At 30.3% G+C, this 22,102-nt stretch overlaps 1 protein-coding gene across 1 annotated transcript; it reads right to left on the bottom strand.

Annotated features, from left to right (window-relative positions):
- Nucleotides 1-12,697: 12,697 nt before the first annotated feature.
- LOC107945511 (ras-related protein Rab7) lies at nucleotides 12,698-15,180 on the bottom strand. Its single transcript, XM_016879550.2, has 7 exons — nucleotides 14,783-15,180; nucleotides 14,666-14,692; nucleotides 14,446-14,545; nucleotides 14,211-14,357; nucleotides 13,715-13,795; nucleotides 13,313-13,461; nucleotides 12,698-12,947 (listed from the first exon to the last, which is right to left on the bottom strand). Exons 1-7 carry the CDS (start codon nucleotides 14,839-14,841, stop codon nucleotides 12,884-12,886), a joined length of 627 nt encoding a protein of 208 aa, XP_016735039.1. The 5' UTR covers nucleotides 14,842-15,180; the 3' UTR covers nucleotides 12,698-12,883.
- Between the last annotated feature and the right edge of the window lie 6,922 nt (nucleotides 15,181-22,102).

The following is a 22,102-nucleotide window of genomic DNA, read 5'->3' as shown; positions in this document are numbered from 1 at the left end:
TTTACCACCTGATTCTCCATCACCTCATTCCTCCTCTGTACCACTTGTTTCATCATCTTCTGAGTCATCCATTGTGTCAACGACACCTACACCTTTGTTACGTCGTACTTCGTACCTTCCTAAACAACCACAATGGGTGAAAGACTATGTTTATTCTAACCAATCCACTGCTACACTTGAATAAAGTCAGTATGTTATTTCTAATTTTTATTCTATTTCTCATTTACCATATCATACCCCTTTTTTTTTGCTAATGTTTCTTCTATCACTGAACCCCAAACTTATCAAGAGGCCATTTTGGATTCAAGATGGATTGATGCTATGAAATAGGAAATTCGAGCTTTGGAAGAAAATGGCACATGAGAAGTGGTGTCATTGCCTTTTGGTAAGGTTCACATTAGTTGTAAATGGGTTTATAAGGTGAAGTATAGATCTGATGGCTCAATTGAGCGATTTAAGGCTTGGCTTGTTGGTAAAGGTTATCGACAGAAAGCTGAGGTGGATTTTCAAGAGACTTTTTCCCCGGTAGCGAAACAAGTAATTGTTCGAGCTATCATTAGTATTGCTGCCATGCGTAATTGGCTGCTTTTTTAGATGGATGTCTATAATGCATTTCTTTAAGGTGATTTGTATAACGAAGTTTACATGGATCTTCCGGAGGGTTTTCGTAAACAGGGGGAGCATCAAGTTGTCATTTACTCAAATCTCTTTATGGTTTAAAACAAGCATCTCGGTAGTGGAATTTGAAGTTAACTGAGGCCCTCATACATAGTGGATATATTCAGAGCAAGCATGATTATTCTTTGTTCAAAAAAAACCAAGGTGATAAGATTGTTGTGATGCTTGTTTATGTAGATGACTTACTAATTACAGGAAATGATATTAGGATGATTGATGAGTTAAAGAATGTTCTTCATAAGAGTTTCAAAATGAAAGACTTGGGAGAACTAAAATATGTCCTTGGTATTGAGATAGCACGGTCAAGCAAGGGCATCATTTTAAGTCAGTGAAAGTATGCCTTGAAGTTGACATCAGATGCTGGGCTGAGAGAAGCAAAACCAGCTGGCACACCACTTGAGCAAAATAAGAAATTCACCACAGCCAAGTATGATGAGCTTGTGTATTTGGTAGATAGTTATGGTGAGTTGCTATCAGATGTATTGACGTATCAGAGGCTTATGGGTAGGTTGTTGTATCTAACAAACACTCAGCCAAATATCTCATATGCGATTCAATATTTGAGTCAGTTTATGCAAAAAACCAAGAAATCCCATTATGAAGCAGTGCTTTATATTTTTCGGTACATAAAAAAGAGCCCGGGGTAAGGGATCTTATTAGTAACTGAAAACAAAGCACAAATTATTGCTTATTGTGACTCTGATTGGGCCGCGTGCCCTATGTCAAGAAGGTCTATCACGGGGTTTTGTAGTAAACTTGGGAGTTCACTTGTTTCTTGAAAATTGAAGAAGCAAAGTACAGTTTCCCGTTTATCAGCTGAAGCAGAATATTGGAGTATGGCATTGAAGCTGTTGAGATAGTTTGGTTGGATGGTTTGTTAAAAGAAATCTATTTTGACAAATTTGGTCCAGCTTTACTACTTTTTGATAGCCAAGAAGCACTTCAAATCGCAGCAAATCCTGTGTTTCGTGAAAGGACAAAGCATATCAAAATATATTGTCACTTTCTCAGAAAAAATACGAGATGGGTTAATTCGGACTCAATATGTGTGCACTAATGAGCAACTTGCGAATATCATGACAAAGGCACTTGGTGTTCAACAACATGAGTATTTGATATCCAAGTTGGAGGTTAAGGATCTTTATCAGCCTCCAAATTTAGGGGGAGTGTTGAAGGGTTAGTTAGTGTTTAGTTGGTAGCTTAAACTAGAAATTGTTAGTTGGTTAATTAGTTAAGGACTGAATCAAAGTTGTATAAAAGGTGGCATGACTATAAGTTAAAATAGACCTTTTTTTCAAATTAATAGAAGTTGTTCTTAGATTACTTTTCCCATTTTCTGTTTCACGCCCTAATTGTTTTTGGGTCTCAAACTAAATCATGCAGAGATCACCACCGGTTTGTCACGGCTTAACGGCGGCCACCAGCAGTCTCAACATTTTTATGATTTAAGAAAGGGTAAATTATGCAGATAGTCACACAATTAAAAAAAATTCATTTTAAGCATTCAAAATAAAAATTTTTCAATTTAAACACTCACATTACATAGTTCGGTCATTTTGGTCACTCCCGCTAAAATCACAAACGGCAAGCTAACATGGCAGGTAAGAAAATCGGTGTAGTAACAAATTTAGCCCTTAAACTTTTACTTGTTATATAAATTTAATCATAATTTTAAAAAAATTAAATCTCAAAATTTACAAATGGTCTCTTTTTTGTCCTAATTCTAGTAAATTAAAAGAAATATATAAAAATACATAAATATTTTCAAAAAATAAAATAATAAATTTAAAAAATATATACAAATAAAAAATATTCTAAAAATATAATTATAAATTTAAAAAATATATAAAAATAAAAAATATTCTAAAAATATAATTATAAATTTAAATTTAAATTTAATATTAAATAAATATAAAATATATTAATATTAAAGAAACTAAAAATCCCCCTCCCATCCCTTTCTTATATTTTTGTACGATTAATATTTTAACTATCTAAGCATCGTATTTTATATTTCATTCATATAAACCATTATGCATGTCAAATTTGATGTAAATTAAAAAAAATTAACTATTAATTTTATATAAAAAATCAACCATTCAATAAATACTAATATTAATATACACTATTTTATATCGATATGATAGATATATCATATTAGTTTTAAAATTTAAAAGTATGAAAAATACAATTAAATTGACAAATCAAACGGTTGGATTGTTAAAATATTAATCGTACACAAAAATATGAAAATCCCTAAAAGAAATTAAGTAATTTTTCCTTGATTTTCGAATTATTTGATTTCTTAAAATCCCTTTAATGTTTTAAGTAACATTTAAGAAATTAAATAATTTACCATGATTAAGTAATTACTTAATTTCTTTAAATTCCTTTGGCAACATTTAAGAAATTAAATAATTTACCCAAGATTTAAAAATTCCGTGATTTCTTTAAATCCTTTTAATGTTTTAAGTAACATTTAAGAAATTAAGTAATTTTCCCAAGATTCAAGAATTATTTGATTTCTTAAAAGCCTTTTAATGATTTAAGTAATCTTTAAAAAATTAAGTTATTTACCCAAGATTTAGAAATTAATTTATTTTTAAAAATCCTTTAATATTTTAAGTCTCATTTAAGAAATTAAGTAAATTACCCAAGATTTAATTAAGTAATTTAGCAAGATTTAGGAATTTTTAATGTTTTAAGTAACATTTAAGAAATTAAGTAATTTTCTCATTATTTTGAGTTACTTAATTTTTTAAAAGTCCTTTAATCTTTATGTAACATTTAAGAAATTAAGTAAATTTCCCGTTATTTATGAGTTTCTTTATTTCTTTAAAACCCCTTAATGTTTTAAGTAACATTTAATGTGAGTTTAGATGAGCGGTGCGTTTACCTGCTGTTAGTATAAAAACAACGGTGGTAGTGAAATTAAATATTATTGCGATATTGTAGCATGAAACAAAAAATAAACTAAATGCACCGCACTGCACTACACCACCCATCTAAATCCATTCTTTAAAATTTAAGTAACTTTTCCACGATTTTTTAATTACTTAAGAAATTAAGTTATTTATCCATTTTTTTGGTAAATACCTACTTTCTTTAAAGCCCTTTAATGTTTAAAATACTTAAGATTTAAAAATTACTTAATTAGGGAAAAAGGTGTAAAGATTATGTGAAAAATATGCCCTTAACTCTCAAACTTAATTCCATGAAACAATTAACAGTATATAGTCATATATATTAAATTATGACACACAAGTGGAAAATAAAGTTATGTAAGAAATATATTTATAAAAAATAACATAAATAATAAATGAGGTTTTGGTTTAATGGTAAAGTACAAGTGTTGAAGCCTACAAAGGCTTAGGTTGAAATTTTATTATGTCTATTTATAATACTATTTTATATAAAAGATATAAAACGATAAAAATACCCTCAAATAATATAATTTATTAAAGTATGAGTATTTTCATTTTAACAAGGGCACTATTGGTAGCATTTTTATCCCGTTGACTTGTGACATCAAACTCGGTAAAAATTTTAATATTAATAGAGATTATAAAGTGATCTACATTGGTAAATTTGAGAAAATTTGGATTCTTGCATAGTTTTCATTCTTACAAGTGTACTATTGGTTACTTGACATGTCATTGGTTTTAATATTTTTATGACTGAACAACTTTAAATGTATTTTTTTAATAATTCAAAATGATTATGTATACTTACTAAAGTGATGTCACAAAATTTATTGATTTCTTTAATTTAGGTCTCAATATGTAACTATTGATTTTTGAAATATTTTTTTTTTGTTTTAAAATAAGACTTGATTGCCAAGTCCAAACTACAAGATACCACATTCATTGTCAGAGTAACTATAATCAAGAATACTCAAATTTAATTATTAAAAATTTAATTATGATCATTACATTATTAAAACACGATATATGATCATTTTTGGGTCATATACAAGCTTACAAAAGCTCAATACTATCTTAGGGTTGAAGAAGGACTAAACTGTAATGTTTTCAAAACTTCTCAGGCTGGTGTTGCAACTTCTAGGGTTTGGTGCCACAACCTTGAAAACAATATGCAAGCTTACCAACATGAGAACCAAATTGTAAATTTCTCATAATAAAACAAAGCTGATGTCGTGACGAGATAGCCTGATGTTGCGTCATTCAAGGTGTGAAGTTGACTTTCTCGACAATCCACTAACTCCCAAGTTTCATACTTTTCCAAGTTAACATAGGACTAAAAGGGTGGCCATAAGGCCACAAAACGATCATTCTCACACCTAAGATAGTTCAGTATACAATTTGCAAACCAATAACATATTTCCCGTGCATAGCTATAAACTATTTCCATATATTCACAACTCATTTACACAAACTTGACTATTTCCAACATTTAACAAGGTAATCCTCGGTAAATGTCATTAATTTAAGAAACAAGAACTATACAAAATTTGTTGAGTCGAGGATTGTTGGCTAGATACTGAATCAAGACTTGGGACTTGAAGAATCACCTATACGAGTGCATAGAATAAACAAATCGTACGTTGAGCGATAAAACTCAGTGGTACTTTCATGATACAAATCAATACAATAAGAGAATTAACCGTATAAACAATCAATTCATATTCCATAATCAATCAAGGTACAAACCATTCATGTTAAATACCAAACTGATACCAAGTTTACATTTAGCCAAATTCGTATACACATATTATTCTTACATTGTAATAACATATCATAATAAAAAATTCCCATTTCACCTCATCTATTCATCCCTTTTTAGTTTAACTTTCTTAAATTACTTGATTCATTAGATTACCTCATCAAACACATAATCTCAATTAACAATTCAAAATGACTATGGTAAAAGAATTCATTCAATCCACAACATAGTTTCCTACATCATCAACCAATACATATATATTACATTTCATATTATCTTGACCTATCTCAACTACGATCAACATGATATATTCATATATATAATTTTAATCCTATTCACATATAATACAATTTTATAATATCATTTCATATAATTATTAAATTCAAATAACATTTATCAAGTTCATATTTTATATTCTCTATTACCTAGACTTAGTCTGAGGACGAAAGCGCGAATCCTCTAACTAATACACTAGTTAGGAAAATTGTCACACGAAATGCATATTGGCGTATAAGCGCATTCTGGCACATAAGTGCATCCTGGCACACGAAGTGCATATTGGCGCATAAGCGCATCCTGACACACAATGTGCATAAGCCTATATAGTTAATAGGATACCAATAATCCAATCAAATTATATAAAGCAATTCCTTACATTATCAATCCATACAACATATTATTATCAAATTCATATCGATCAATGTCATTTTGTCATTCAATACCATTCATGAATCAAACATATATACTTTTAACATTAAGTTATTCAATTCCATGTTCAATCAACATCTTTTATCCATTTAACTTACCATTCGAATCTCTTTCTAGAGTCTATTGACTTATTCTTACTTGTTTCGACCCCTAAGGCGTGTTTCTTATTGATTCACATAGTCGTTTATATGCTTTCTTAACAACAATTCCATATATACACATATGATTCTATAACATCACATAAATTTCAATCCGGTACCATTTACCAAACTTACATTTTATAATTCCTACCATATTCCAAATAAATCATGCTATTTTCCATTTTATTCAATTTAGTGTCACATCCTGAAATTGGGTCTAGAAGTTTCACAGATGATTTTGGAATTTTAGTTCAAATATGTTCAAAAATTTGTAGCATGGTAAATCGGAAATGTCTTCGTCTATGGCTTTTAGAAAATTAAATCAATTTTTGAAAATGATGTTCAAAAACCCTTCATTTTGAATAAAGGACTGTTTTTAAAAAAATGGGTTAAAGTCAAGGGTATCAAAAGGGTAAATTTACCAAAGTTTAAAAATTAAAAGTTTAAAAATTAAATTATTTCTTTTCCCCACCTATAGAAAACTCATGAAACCTTTTCCCCTTCTCTTTGTTTTTGTCGTCCCTTGCATTCTCAAGCATCCTTCACTTATTTTCTCTTCAAAACATAAATTCTTTTTATTCCTATCATTTTCCAAGTGTTAAATCTCTCTAGAATTTCGTAAAAACTATCAAGAACACCATTGATTTTGCCATTACACAACTTGTGAGTTTTTCTGGGTTTTCAATCAAACGTTCATTTCTCCTTCAACTAAGATAACGTTTCATTTTCCCATTATTTTTTAATGATAACTAGCCTTTTAAATTGAGTTTTTATCTATTGAATCAAAAGTTTTGAATAAATGTCGAAATTTGGGTTGTTAATGGTGAAATTTGAGATTTTGTATGAAATCAATGTTTTAAAGTGTTTTTCAACTCGTTTTGATATGATTAGAAGGTTTCTAAACACTCCTTAAAGTTTCATTAAGGAATTCTAAGGTTTTATTGAATTTTCATGAAAATTGCCATAGTTTGTCAAAATTTTGGATCCATGAATCTACATAGTTTTGAGTATTTTGAAGGTTGGGAATTGTTCTTAGATGTTTAATTAGTTGATTAGGATTAGTTTCATGTAGTAGGAAGGAATAAGTGTTGAGATTTTTGCATTTCGACTAAGCTTTTTGAAATTTCAGTTTCAAGGGAATTTAGCTTAGGCTTGTGTTTTTAGTTGATTTTGGTGAGTCCTCGGTTGAATGATAATTGTGTGTATTGTGTGATTTGCTTTGGTGAGTCCTTAGTGAGTCCTTGAGCTTTAATTAGCTACTTTTTTTTGGGTAAATTACTTAACTGATCTTTATTATAATGTCATATTAACCCCATAATTTCATATTAACCTCAAACATATTAGTCTTTCAATCAATTTTCTCATTTATGATTAGACTAAAGACATGTTTAGGTTCATCTACTAACATAACCTGTCTTTTCGTATTATGATTCGACCACGTAAAACTGCTTAGTATTAATTAAACGTTAGACAACCAATGAACTAATATTTTCTTTTATTTTTCTTTACATGCAAAAACCATTTGAGGACAATATACAAAGGATATTAATGTAATTCATCGATAATTTTATTAACCAATCTGTTCGAAAAAAAATTACAATTGTATAAATGAATATACTACCTTAGGGCACTAGATCCAACAAGTATTAGATATATAAGTCATTGGTCTTAGTGCTAGTGGGAGATTGTTGGAGTATGCTCAAAGATCAATCATATGATGATTGTGATAACATACTTTTACCTAGTTTATAATAAATACATTGGCACTATTGTTTTTAGTCTTTATTTATATGTTAAATAAACTATATAATGATAAAGTCTTAAGAATGACGTGATCATTCGTGAATGTCCTTAGTCAAGTATTATTGTGGGCTTGGACAACAATAATGCATTGAGATTATGTGCTTGATTGATGACAAATGTTTTTATAGATATGTGATACCAGGTCAACACGTAAGTATATGTTAGAGAACAATATACTAGACCATAAGAGTGCTTCTTGGATTATTATGTAATAGTCACGACATTTCTCATAGTGATAAATGTATATATAATCCTTAGACTTGAGATCACCATTATTCCAACATTGTGAGTCGTATGCTTTGACATAGTCAAATGTCTTTCATAAATTATTGTACTAGAAAGACTGATGTTGGATATGAGTGATCGAGATAGGATTTGTCCATCATACATAATGAGAGCAATATCTTAAGCCTTCTAATCAAGTGAGTCTGGAAATGCATGGCCATGCTCAAATGAGTTGATATCAGATATCACACTCATTTGTTTATCTTAGTCTACTCAGGATATCAAGAAACAAGAGATTGAACTATACATGTGTGATTGTTTCATGACTTGTATCCAATCAAAATATTGGAGAAAATGGATATACTACATGATGACAATATCATGGAAAGATTATGTTAAACCACGACTTCTTGTAGGTTGGGTAGCAATGATGCATTTGCTAGATGTCACTCACTGTTTGTAACATTAAAAAATGTTATAATATTACTGCCAATGCTGCAAGAGCCTATAAAGTCACACCCTATGGTTGAAGTGATCAGAATCTAAAGAAAGTTGAGATTATATTTAACTATTATACCAATTAAATTAATTATAGAAATATTCTTATGCTTAATTTAATTTGACAAAGTTAAATATTAAATGAGATATGTGTACATACTTGATGTACACACATAGATGATACAATTAAAATAATATATGAATTAGATTCATATAATTTTTAACTAGAATATTTTACTGGAAGTATTAAATAATGATTTAATATTTTTTGGTCAAAGATACATTTTAAGGGATTTTGGAAATTGATAACCTTATGGCAAGGATATCACATTTTATGGTTGTTTCTTTAAATTACTCTACAAAAAGATTTTATTCAACATAGGATTTTGAATAAAAGGAAGCTAGAATTCCAATTTTTAGGTTATCCAAAATATCACTTTAATTAGCAGCAAAAGTTATTATTATTATTTTTTACATTTTTCTCTCTAAAGAGTTTGGAGAATTTTCTAATCGTTCTCTTCTGGGTGGATTACACTGAGGTTTGGCATCTCAACATTGGGTTCACTTTTGTACCAATGTTGCTCTCTTTGAAATAATTTTAAGGTATATATTCAATCTTTTTCAACCTGGATTCGATCCTCGTACATGGATCCATGGGTTGTGATCGCTAGAGTTATTTTTCTGCTGCACCACGAAACGTATGGGCATTCCAACACAACCATGACCCTAACATGGATAGGAAAACAAACATGTAGAATACCAAAAAAGAGAGAAAGAGAGAAAAGTATTGAATAACTTCACCAAGAGGCAAAGATGTATCATATTCTCTATGAATAGCATATCAAATTACTAAAAAAGTAGATGAAGTTCTTGTGAGGAAGAATGAGATTATGAAGGTTTATTGCGATGAATTCAATGATCCAACCAACATATGGGTTGAAGAAGCGGACAAAAATGCTCAAGAAAAAGCTTACAAAATTTATTATCAATAATTAATATTTTTTATATTTCTTTTTTGACTTCAGTTTTGTATATTTCAAATTAGGGAGAGATCCACTTATATTAATATAAAATCAAAGTGGTTTTACATATCGTTTCATAACTTTCTATATGATTAATATTTTAACAATCCAACTATTGAATTCATTAAGAAATTTGTATTTTTCATGCATGTAAATATTTTAATCGATACAATATTTGTATCATGTTAATCTAAAAAATTATCTATATTAATATATATTTAACGGTTGGAAGTTATTTTAGTTAGAAAAAAATTTAGTTTATGTCAAACTTGACATGTATAACCTACATAAGGGGAACTTGAAATATGATGATTAGATTATTAAAATATTAATTGTATAAAAAATTACAGAAGAATATAAAATTACTTTTATTTTACACCGATATAAATAGATTTCTCTCGTTTCAAAAGTTTGCATTATTTTTTTATAATTAATAGACTTATGGTTTGAGGGTTATTTTCATCATCTATGTTATTGATTTTTAAACCTATATTTTGAATTTTTTTATTATCCATTTTCTGTTATTTCTTTTCTAAAGAAACCTAATGAATGTTTATTTTAACTTAATGTGCAATATTAATAACCCTGTATTATTAAATCCTATTATTTGCTTTTTTATCATTGCTGGTTCGGACATTGTTTTTCCAAACTCTTCCTATATAATCTGCTACTATCTTAAAGTAGACAATGTTTCCCATCGACTTGCAAATTTAATAAAATTTACCACAACCTTTTACATAGATTTAACAAAATTAGCCACTTGGCAATTTTTCATATTTTCAATCTAAGAGTAAATAGAAGTTTTGGTTTTACTAAGACGATGAAATTTAAGTATTCTTTCAATTTTTTATATTGAATTGGTATTTACTCATTCCCCATTTTATTGTATTACATCTTTACTGTTCATATTATTCTTATTATCATTTCAAGTTGGACCATTTCTTCTGTATTTAGGATAGTATAACTAGATCCGTAATTACTTTTTTGTTCAACAATTAGTTAGAAGTTAGAATAATTTGGTTGAAATAAAGCAACCGAGTTGTTCTATGGGATTGAGTAATCTAATTTAAAAAAATTGTGTAATTGAGTTTGTTAATTAAAGTTGCGACTTTCTAATTCGTAATGCTATTGGCAAATTAAATTCTTCGAATTTCTCTTAGAATTATTCTATTGGTAATGATTAATTGTCAAACTTTTCTTACAATTAATTTACGATCTAAAAAAGTTGATATTTAAAGTTGCAGTAATGCCGAGATTGGAGTTTTTGTCATCTTTTTTCTTTATTACTATTTTGATTTTCTATTATCTATTTTGTTCGTTATTCTTTATGTTTATTTCATTATTTTTTAAATAATTAACCCTCACTTATTTATTTTTCTTGTAGTTGACTTAGTCATGACTATGACTACATTCTGGTCGCAGCAAAACTCAATTTTGTTGTCCAATCTCTATGAGATCCGACCGTAGCCCTGTATCTGCAAGTTAATTCTAGGCGTAGAAAATTAAATTTAGTGGATTTGACTTTCTAAACTTTCTCCAGCTTTTGCCCGTTCAACTACTTAAAGTTTTTGGCGAACCAGTAATGACGATCACAACTTCCTTGCTTGGAGGTCACAACACAACATAATGAATTCAAATATCATCACCTCATGTCGATTGAGTCTTAACTCAGTTAGTATCAGTATTGTTGCTTGTGCAAGAGGATGTGAGTTCGGGTGCATTAAAGTATATTATCCTTTTATTTAAAGGTTGGGGTGGGTAGTTTAAAAATTGTATCAAAAAACAGGTACGTTATCCTCTTATTTAAGCGTTAGATGAGTAGTTTAGACATTGTATCAAAAAATAAAGATTAAGAATTGTGATGCTAAATAAAGAAAATATATCATAACCACCTCTGCCTTCAGGTCCTTAGATTTTCTAGAATTTTTCTGTCTTGTTCTTTTCTCATTTTGTAGTTTCTTCTATTTTCTTATTATGTAGTTCTTTTTTTATTATTTTATTTTTACTCTACTTTGGATCAATAATTAAAAAAGAAAGGAAAATGGAATAATATATATGATTTGTTTGGATAGTTAATGTAAAAAGATAAATAAATAAAAAAGAATGTTAAGGATTTTTCATAATTTTAGCTTGGTTAAATAGCAGAAAGAAAAGAAAAAGATTAAATTCATAAAAATGGTGTTTTAGTTTTTAAAATTAGGTTTCGTTTGGTTTCATGAAATAGAGACCATTTTCATTTTCCTTTTTTTGGAAAATGGAAAACATGGAAGAAAATATGTTTGTTGAAATTCTAAAAATATGGAAAAATAAAATGAAAATTAGAAACATAAAAAGTTGTCTTCATTATTTTCACTAAAAGTGCTTTGTAAAACTAAAAAAAATATGAAAATAAACATTTTTAGTTGGCTTTGGTTCAAATCCATATAAATGCAAAAATTTTAAATATTAAATTTTTTACCCTGATTCAAATCCATAGATTTTTATTTTATTTTGTTTATCATATTTCTATTATAAAAATTTTTATTTCTATTTTTTAATTTTCAAAAAATAGAAAATAAAAATAAATGTTTTTCTCCAAATTGGGTTAACAAAAATAAAGAGATATATGGAAACAAGGGAGAGGATATTACTTCCCTTTCACTTCTCTTGTTTGTTTTAGTCCAATCCAAATATGAGGTTTGTTTAAACTTGTAAGTAGCCACACATGATAAATCATCTTTGACATTTCAAGATGAACTATTTCTCATTCTTGTGGTTGTGATTTCTTTAATTGTTGTTTAGATTTACATTTCCGTTATGTAATGTGGTTGGATCTGTCCATAGATTAATGGGTTGACTACTCAGTTTACCATATCTTGATTGTCATATTGACTTTTATCTTCCAATATCCAGATTCTTTTAGAGCATGAAAGTGTCATGTATGTATTTGCACTTGCAATCTTATCACAGTAGCTCAAATATATTGCTATTTTTCGAATGAAACATTTCTTTTTTTCAAATGAAGGCACATATGCTTATTTTATAATACATCAACATAAAACCTCCAAAGAATTATGATAAGAAGAATAAAAGGATTCAAGAAATGGAAAAGGTGAATTAGCAAATATATGCAACCATTAGCTAACTTCAACAAGCGCACCCTCCTCTCTGCTCAACATCTGAAGTAGTTTCTGATATACCTCGGAAATAACTGCATCAATGAACATGTTAGCTTCCCTGGTTTATAAAACAGTTCATTTTGACTTACGTTACCCCAACTCATCCTTTTCTTAAAATATTCGTATCAACTTCAATTGAACAGCATACCCATAAAGCATATCCATATTCGGCACTCACTTCTCGATAACATAGATTCTAATAAAGCAGTTAAAGTGTAGTGTATACTAGCAAGATAACATAGACATCACAAGCAAAGCAACAAATAGAAGATTTAAAAAGAACAGGAAATTGAACGAAATAATCTCATCTACTTCTATATGTTAAATAAGGATCAACTATCAAGGGCAATGGATATCACTTTAATAGATATGAAGGATTCTTGAGGGGCATGCTTACATGTCATGTTGTTCATGTTCACTAGCTAGTGCAGTTTTTGCTACACATAAAAATGCTTCATCAACGTTGTAATCCTCTTTCGCTGAAGTCTCAAAGTAAGGTATATTTCCCTTTGAGGCACACCAATCCCTAGCTTTTTTCTCAGAAACCTGTGTATAAGCACATTTCAATGTCAAGCACTATAGTTTATGTACCATCAAAGAATCATTCTTTGTTACTCGAACCCGGGTGTGAGTGTTGAATGGGATATGCATCTCAGATGGGCATATTCAATTTTCTCCAAGATTATCATGTATTTGAAGGGTCTTATCAGATCATATCCTGATACTCATGTTTAGATATAAGTCCGACAGAAATGTCTAATACGAATATTTCGAAAAAGTGAAGATTAGAGCAACATACCATTCGGCTATTTCCACCGTCTATGTCAATCTTGTTTCCGATTACTATGAAAGGAAATGACTCAGGATCAGATGGATCTGCCTGGTTTAGAGTACCAAAATATGGGATCAAAATCAACTTCATTTTAAAAAGCAAACAGAAGTAGTTCAATTATGCTGGCAAATGATGGTTAGGACTTAAGAGACGAACAAGATACAAAGAGACAATTAAATCAGTTCTGAATGTTTGTGTCGTTTCTTTAAAGTATGACATGGTTTTTTCAAGATAACACAATGAGTTGATTAATGACATATATAAATATCTAAAATTAAAACATCAATGAAATGCACAGTCTGCTATGGGTTTGCCCTAAAATTTTAGTTAAGAAGTAGTTTGATTAGCAATGATGACAGGAAAAGAGTCTTTACAGTTTACAACTGGGACATTATAGCAAACATGTTATGATCTGTTTTATTACTTGTTAAGAAATGAGATGAACAGTACAGAATTATGAGACCTGTTTCAGAAATTCTTCACGCCAATTGTTTAGTGTTTCAAATGATCTGAGTATGTTCACATCAAACACAATAACACAGCAATCTGCCCCTCGATAAAATGCAGAACCAAGACTCTGGAACCTTTCTTGCCCCGCTGTATCCCATATCTATCAGACAAGAAGACACTTGGTAAAATGTGAGGATTTTAGTTAAAAAAAAATGTGTAAGAATTTCCCTTGGTTTTTCATCACTTACTTGCAAAGTTACCAATTTGTCATCAATCTGTAATTCTTTGGTGACAAAGTCAGCTCCAATTGTAGCTTTGTACTGTTGGTTGAACTTGTTATAAACATATCTGGATGACAAGTTAAGAAACTACAACGGCCTATGTAATTGTCATTGTGTGTCTTTCAATGCAACTAACAATCAAATATAATATGCATAAACAAAGCATGTATCTCAAAATAAAGGATACTGATTCATCAAAGATGTCTTTCCCACTCTGAAATACAAGCAAAATATCAAAAGGAATTAAGGATACGACAATTACAAACAAATCAAGACTGCAAAAATAAAATAAAATAAAACATACCCACTGTCACCTAGAACAATGACCTTAAGCAGAGTTCTTCTCTTCTTAGAAACATCCATGACGATGACCCCAAAAAGAAAAAAACCGGGGGGGGGGGTTATTTTGCTTTACTGTTTAACTATTCTTCTTTGTTTTCCAGGAATCTGTAAGAAAAGGTGAGAAAAGTATGGAAAAGAAAAGCCACCCCACCAATATAACAGAGCACTTGTTATTTAAATAAAAGTAGTAGCCTTTTTTTCTCAACAATGTTCTTGATTCTTCTTAAGCTTCTTTCATTTTCTCTCTCTTTTTTTTTTTAAACTGTTTTGTTTAATGATTCAAGTGCAAGAACATGTGAACCCTGGCCAACCAATGAAAGTGCTAGGCGCCACCAGTAAAGCTGAAATTTTCAAAACGATATATATCTGTATATGTATGTTAAGGAGATGTAGAAATTGAAAGTTAATGTAACATTTTTTAGTTGCCTGTCTGGTTGACATGTCTCAAAAAGACAGTTTGGATCGTGCTTTCTTCTTTTCGTGATCCTGTAGGGTTGAATATGACTATCACAAATATTATATGATAAATCATCTTATACATAGCCAAATAAAGTTTTTATTAATAGGTTGTACATTAAAATATTTAAAAATAAAAATATGGTAATCTTGCAATTAAATCTTATAGGTCGACTCCTAATTCAAAATTTGCATCCACTTCTTTTAAAAAATTGCATCTAATATATTTCAGATTCGATTTCTCATGTTCGCACTTTTTTATATCCAAAATAATCTCTTTTATATATAAAAAAATGTGGTTGTTTCAATTTTTTTTTCAGTTAAATATCTGTTTTTGTGCTCTAGCTTTTGACGTCACCAAATTGCTGAAGGATTGATCTAAATTTGGAACTAATTTGATAAGAAAATTAAGGAGAGGCCCAATCTTTATCAAATTTTAATAACCGATTGAACCCGACGTTTTTACTTTGAAGTTAGCTTTAAATTGGATAAATTATGTAGCTGATCATTTAATTTTTAGGCCACTTTCATTTTAGTCATTCAAATATTAAATCTCTAATGGCGGTTAACTATACACGCCATATCATGTTTACACTTTCATTTTGGTCACCCAAAAAATATTTTTTTAAAAATTGATTGGGGTAAAAAAAATCAAAGATTAAATTGAAAAAGTGATAGAAACTAAAATAATACACAAAAATTGTTAAACTGTACTTGTTTATCCCATTGGCGAAATTCTAATTTTCTTTTAATTTTTTAATATTGAAAATTTAAATTTTAAAACATCAAAATAAATTGAATAAATTGTTAAAAAAATTTATTAATTGATAATGTCAACCAATTTGTTACTATAATAAAAAATAATTAAATTTTATTATATGCTTCTTGATTATCCTTAATGAAATCAACTCAAATAAATCATATTTGATAATTTTCCATGAAAGTTAATTTTTTATTATTATATAATCTCAAATCTGCCATGCTAAGTTAAAAAGTAAAGGAAAAAAATACTTGCAATTCATTAAATTAATTGCTTGTTCTTTGTTTGGGTAAAGAAGTGATGAAAAAGTTGAGTTTTGTTTGTAATGGAAGATAAAATTAATAAATTTAAGTAATTGTAAGAATTTTTCTTTATTTTTAGTTTAACATGGAAGATTCAAGATCATATAATCAAAAGAAGTTGGGGTTCGTAGACAACTATTAAAGACAATAAATTTCATTGATAATTTCTGAAAATAATTTCAAAACTTCAAAATAAATTAAATAAATTTTTGAAAAATTTTCATCCATTGATAATGTTAATCGATTTGCTACTATAATTTGAAATTTTAATATTTAAAAATTTATGTTTCAAAACCCAAATTTAGATTTTCCGGCAATGGGATAAACAAGTACAATTTCACAATTTTTGTGTATTGTTCAGTCTCTATCACTTTTTTCACTTTAATCCTTGGTTTTTTTTACCCCAATCAATATTTAAAAAAGATATTTTTTGGGTTGCCAAAAAGCGACCTAAAAGTTAGGTAACCAAACTAAAAGTGCAAATGTGGCGTGGCATGTATAGTTAACCGCTGTTAGAGATTTAATACTTGGGTGACTAAAATGAAACCACCCTAAAAGTTAAGCGACCAAATTGTAAATATTTCACTTTGGCTGACCAACTAAATAGTTTACCATTTTAAATTTGATAGTTCTTTATTAGCTTAATATATTTAATAAAAAATATGAATAAAAGTTATATAATAAACTTAGATATGACTGATATCTTCTTTCTATTTGTTGTGCATATTCTGTCTTACGATCGATTGGAGACACTTTCACCAAACCTCACTAAGGGCTACCCCACCAGGGAAACTACCTTGCCTAGACTCATCATTCAACCACCCCAAAAAGATGACTATCACTTGTCGTCAACATACCCTATAACTAAGTCTTGTCAGGTCACATAGCAGATTTAACATGGAAACTATTAAATGACAAGCTCATCAATCAAACGACACATGGGATATGAAAGTCAATAGTATATACCTATCCTAACCCCATAGAAAATGATCCTCTCTCCTTCTTGTCTCCCTTTTCTCAACTCCTTAGAGTTCCTTCTTCATTTCCTCCTCCATTCATGGTTGTTAGTCATCGGGGTGAACCGTCACCTGCAACTCTAACCACATTTTCCCTTGAACAATTTGAGTGGTGACATGACAAACATGGCTCACTCCATCTCAAGTATTCCCACAAAAAAAAATGAACATTAACAAGACTCACTAGCTCAACCACAACCTCAGGCAACTCAAGATCAGTCGCAAATTAGTGCAGAATAATTATTTCTTCAACCACAGCCACAATCAAGTCGTCACTATCATATATACTATGTATAATTCCCATCACCCTTATTATGCAAACTAAACAAGTACCCACCACCAAAATATCACACTCAGTATGCAAATTAACAAGCCCACCTACCACATCCCTAAAGCTACTCTAGTACCACTCACAATGAACAAACTTTACAAAATTCCAACTTTGTTTCGCAATAAATCACAAAAATAATGACAAAATGAGAGTCCTTGAATAGAGCTATTGACCTGACGTCAAATTTAGTAGTTATTTTAGGTCATTTTCGCACTTGATGAACTTGTTTTCTAGCACTTTTATAATTAATCATTGCATTTTCAATATTAGTAGGTTAGGAATAAAATATTAATAAAATAAGTATTTTTATGCATTTTTGCTATTTCGATGACCTATAAGACTGACTTGGGCCTCATAAGTGACTAATGGGCTATTTGAGTATGTAAGATGCCAATTTAGGTCCAAGAATACAATGAAGGATGATTGGGTCGCGAGACAAGGAAGCCCAATAGCAAAATGAAGCTGCCAAGGCCCAAAGTACACTCGACATCATGACAAGGAGCTTCTTCTCGTCACGACGACACAACAAAGAAAGGAGAGATTTCACGGTGGCGACGTCATGACGAGGAGCATTCCCACGCCACAACGATGCGACGATGGCATGCTAAAATGAAGTTAATTCCTTGAACGACACTTTTGGGATATTTTCATATTTGGACTCTAGCATTTATCAGGATATTTCATTTGTTGGTATCTGATTTTATCTAGGGTTGAGTGGTCACCGAGTAGCCCGTTGCCTATATAAGCAACCTTAGGGTCACCAAAATTGTGTGCAGACTTAGAGACACAATTTTTACTATTTAGTTTTCTTTGTATTTTATTTTTATGTTCGCTTAGTCGAAACTTTTCTATTTCGATGTGAAGACAATTGCGAGCAGAGATTTCTCGAGGATCGCACTTCAATATACATTCATGAGCATTCTCTTATATCTTTTGTTCTATTTGTCTATTTATCTTCTGTTAAGTTGGTTAATTGATTATTGTATAAATATTCAAATATATTATTGTGCTTTATTTATATCTTGCATGATTTGATTAAGAAACTAATTTATTTGTTAAGTGATTATTTATACGAAATTGGTTGTTTATTCAAGAGTACTTAGTATATTAGGGAGTGAAGCCCATGATAGAATACCGAGATAGGTGAGATCAGAAGGGTATCCTGTCGTGTATAACTTGTGTCAAGTGATGAGACCAAAAAGGTATCAGTATGCTTAGGAAGAGACTGAAATGGTGACTTAAGTGGCAATCCTTAGTGAAGATGAACCGAGAGGGTAAGCTTAGCTAAGGGTGATAAATAACTCAATCGAGGATAAATAATTATTTAATTAAATAATTAGGGATTTAATCGATCATAGGCCAGAGGCTCGCATTGTCGACACTAGGAATAGAAAATTTCATTAGGTTAATTTAGGTTTATTTAATTTAATTAGTTTAATAAATACTTTAATTTGGATTCACACTACTAATTCGTGACTCGATTAAATTAGTAATTATTATTTTTAATTAATTTACTAATATTTTTTTCAATCTGCAATCCCTTGGGTACGATCCTCGAACTACTTAGCAGTGTTTCATTGTAAACTTTACTACATTACAATTTGACCTGTACGCTTATGGACACCACCGATTTAATTTTACATATTAATGGTATGATATTTATACTATAAATGATAAAAAAAATTTAGGTGGTCAAGTTGTTGGTGCCGTTGTCGGGGATTATGACGGTAAAATTTTTATTAGGTTGATTACCATAAAATAATATTAATCGAAAGACGAACGAGCTAGATAGTGTTCTAAATTTTATTTTATTTATTTTATTTTTGTGTGCAAAAAATATTATGATTATTATTTAATTATTTTTTACGATAATTATTTTTGTGTGTGTGATTTTTTACATAATTAAATAATTTTATTTTGAATTTTTTAGTTAATTAAATATTTACAAATTTAATTGTTTTTACCTTGTTGATTATAAGGTTTAATCATGAATGTTGATTTTTATAGGTCGGTGTACGAATTATCCAAATCAAGTTGGTTGTATGGAGCTTCAACAAATCAATGAGTTATTATTACAAAAGACGAGTAGCCTGATTGTTTGAACGAACTCCCACCTAAGTTGGGCAAGTATACATCCGAGAGGGATAGAGATTTCACGAACCTATGGGATGAAGACGAAGTATATGAGGAGGGAGTATATTAACAATGGAAGATTATGGAGAACCAAATATCGATTATGCTAGAGCTTTACCAACGGAGAAATGAAACAATAACTTCATTGAAAGAGATAGATGAGCGATAATTACGGACATCCGAATATTTAATCGAAAATCCTTGTGATTCGCATGGCTATATGTTCGAGTAGGAAAGCTATGAGCGAGAATTCCAAGCTAAATTAAAATAAATCCAACAACAGTTGGATCAATTAGAGGAATTTTCTCGGAAAGATCCCAAGCGAGTATTCCATTGGAAGATGTCATGCATGATGTCTCAAATTTCGATCCAAGGGACCAATGTAGCATTGACAACAATTCGTAATTAAATCTTGAAAGTCCACAAGAGTTTTGAATCGGAGACGAGAAATAATTATAGCTTGCTGAAGAAGTCTTCGATCCAATTAACATGGATATAGAAGTAGAAGTAGTAGTAAATGTAGAGGTAGAGCTAACCACTAACTTGGAGCTTAAATCTATCCCAAATGAGAGTGTAGATGAGCCGATACACTTTCTGGCCATAACCAAAGAGGTGTCAACCAAAGAAGTTGATGAGTTCTTTATGTTCTCATTCGAAGAATAAGGCAAAGCTCAAGTAACCAAAGCTTCTTGCGACATGGAGGGGAGAAAGCTCGAGAAAATAATACCTAGAAAGATAATTTGTGGTTGGCTTGGATTTGGCACCAAGTGGCTCGTGATTTGGATGTTGTACAGCTTGAAGATAATGCGATATCATTTGTATCGACTGAGAGTACTGGTTTAGATTTATCAACGTTGGAACAAATGACGAATCAAACTATCAAGGACCAGTTGGAAGTTCTTCTTCTGGGGCGATACAAATCGTCCCGACTCCGAAAAATGACTTCTCTTTAAAATTTTGTTTAATTTTAAATTTGATTTTTCATTATTTATTTATTATTGTATTTTAAGTATTTAATTATGTGTGTTAATTGCTTCCCAAAGTAGTTGCGGAGTTCATGAGGTGGATGACGATGATTAAGCATAAATCGAGGAGTCCGACACGCTTTGAAAAGATGAAAATGCGAGTTGGGATATTTCCAAGTCTTGTCACACCATGCACCCCTTGCGGCGCGACACACTATGAAGAGCCAACCCAATAAGTTCATTAATGAATCGCGTCATCATGAATAGGAAGAGTGCGTCGTCTTAACAAGCTCCCACGTCCCAACAACCATTATGTGCACATCATGACGAGCCGCAGCGCCTCCAAATATGAAAAGCCTAAGCTGTAATCCGGAGTCATGGTGATCTGAATAAGAGATTGTGACGAGCTGTTCGCTTTAATCACAAAAAATTGACGAATAAATGCCTTGGAATTTGAATGTAACAAGTTGAGATTCCAAGTCGCAACGAAACTAATCGAATTCATGACACTACTGCAGGGTGTCGCGACTTGCCTTGATGAAACGACTTGGGGGAGCATAAAATTTATCACAACATCATGATGGGGAGGGGATTCCATCTCCACGAGTCGACTGCTATGCAATGTTTCAGTGCCCTAATTGTCCTATTGACCCATGCAATTCCCGCCATTCTCCGCTCTCCACAAACTCAGTGACTATAGTTTTTATTTATTTAATTTTATATTTTATTCGTAAGTATTTTCCATTCACTTAGAGCACACAAATCCAGAGAGTTCCAAGACAACAAGAATTCAACCTTTTCAAGGAAGTTTTCTTGTTCGCACTTTAATTCTTTTATATCGGGATAATGGTTTTCAAAACTGTGGGAGAAGCATACAGGATTGGATTTTTTTAATTTGTATGGTTTATTTATTTTATTTAGTTTATCAAGAAAAGAAAAGAAAATTTTGATGTTTTAATTTTCTATGTAGGAACCCCATATTTTTGAAGGCACTATTGAGCCAAAACCGCAAGAGGAGCCAGTCCCACCAATTTCGTTGCACTTATCAAGCTAATCGAGTAACCTCGTATCCTTATCATTTTTGGTGCACATTGGGGATAATGTGTCAAATAAAGTGTGAGGGTGACAGTGTATCGGAGTTACGTGCAAGTGTACACAGTCGTTACAAGTAATAAGTAGTAAGTAAAGAGTTATCATCTCCATAGGAACTAAATCTGTAAATTATTTGCATTGTCAACTATAAAACAATTTGGAAGAAAAGCAAGTAAAAGAATAATATTGTTGAGAGACAAAAATTATAATATGGATGTAATTAGATT

The sequence above is a fragment of the Gossypium hirsutum genome, chromosome D12, assembly GCF_007990345.1.
Source record: "Gossypium hirsutum isolate 1008001.06 chromosome D12, Gossypium_hirsutum_v2.1, whole genome shotgun sequence".
NCBI classification, from domain to species: Eukaryota; Viridiplantae; Streptophyta; class Magnoliopsida; order Malvales; family Malvaceae; genus Gossypium; species Gossypium hirsutum.
This window is presented reverse-complemented; position numbering and strand designations above follow the sequence as displayed.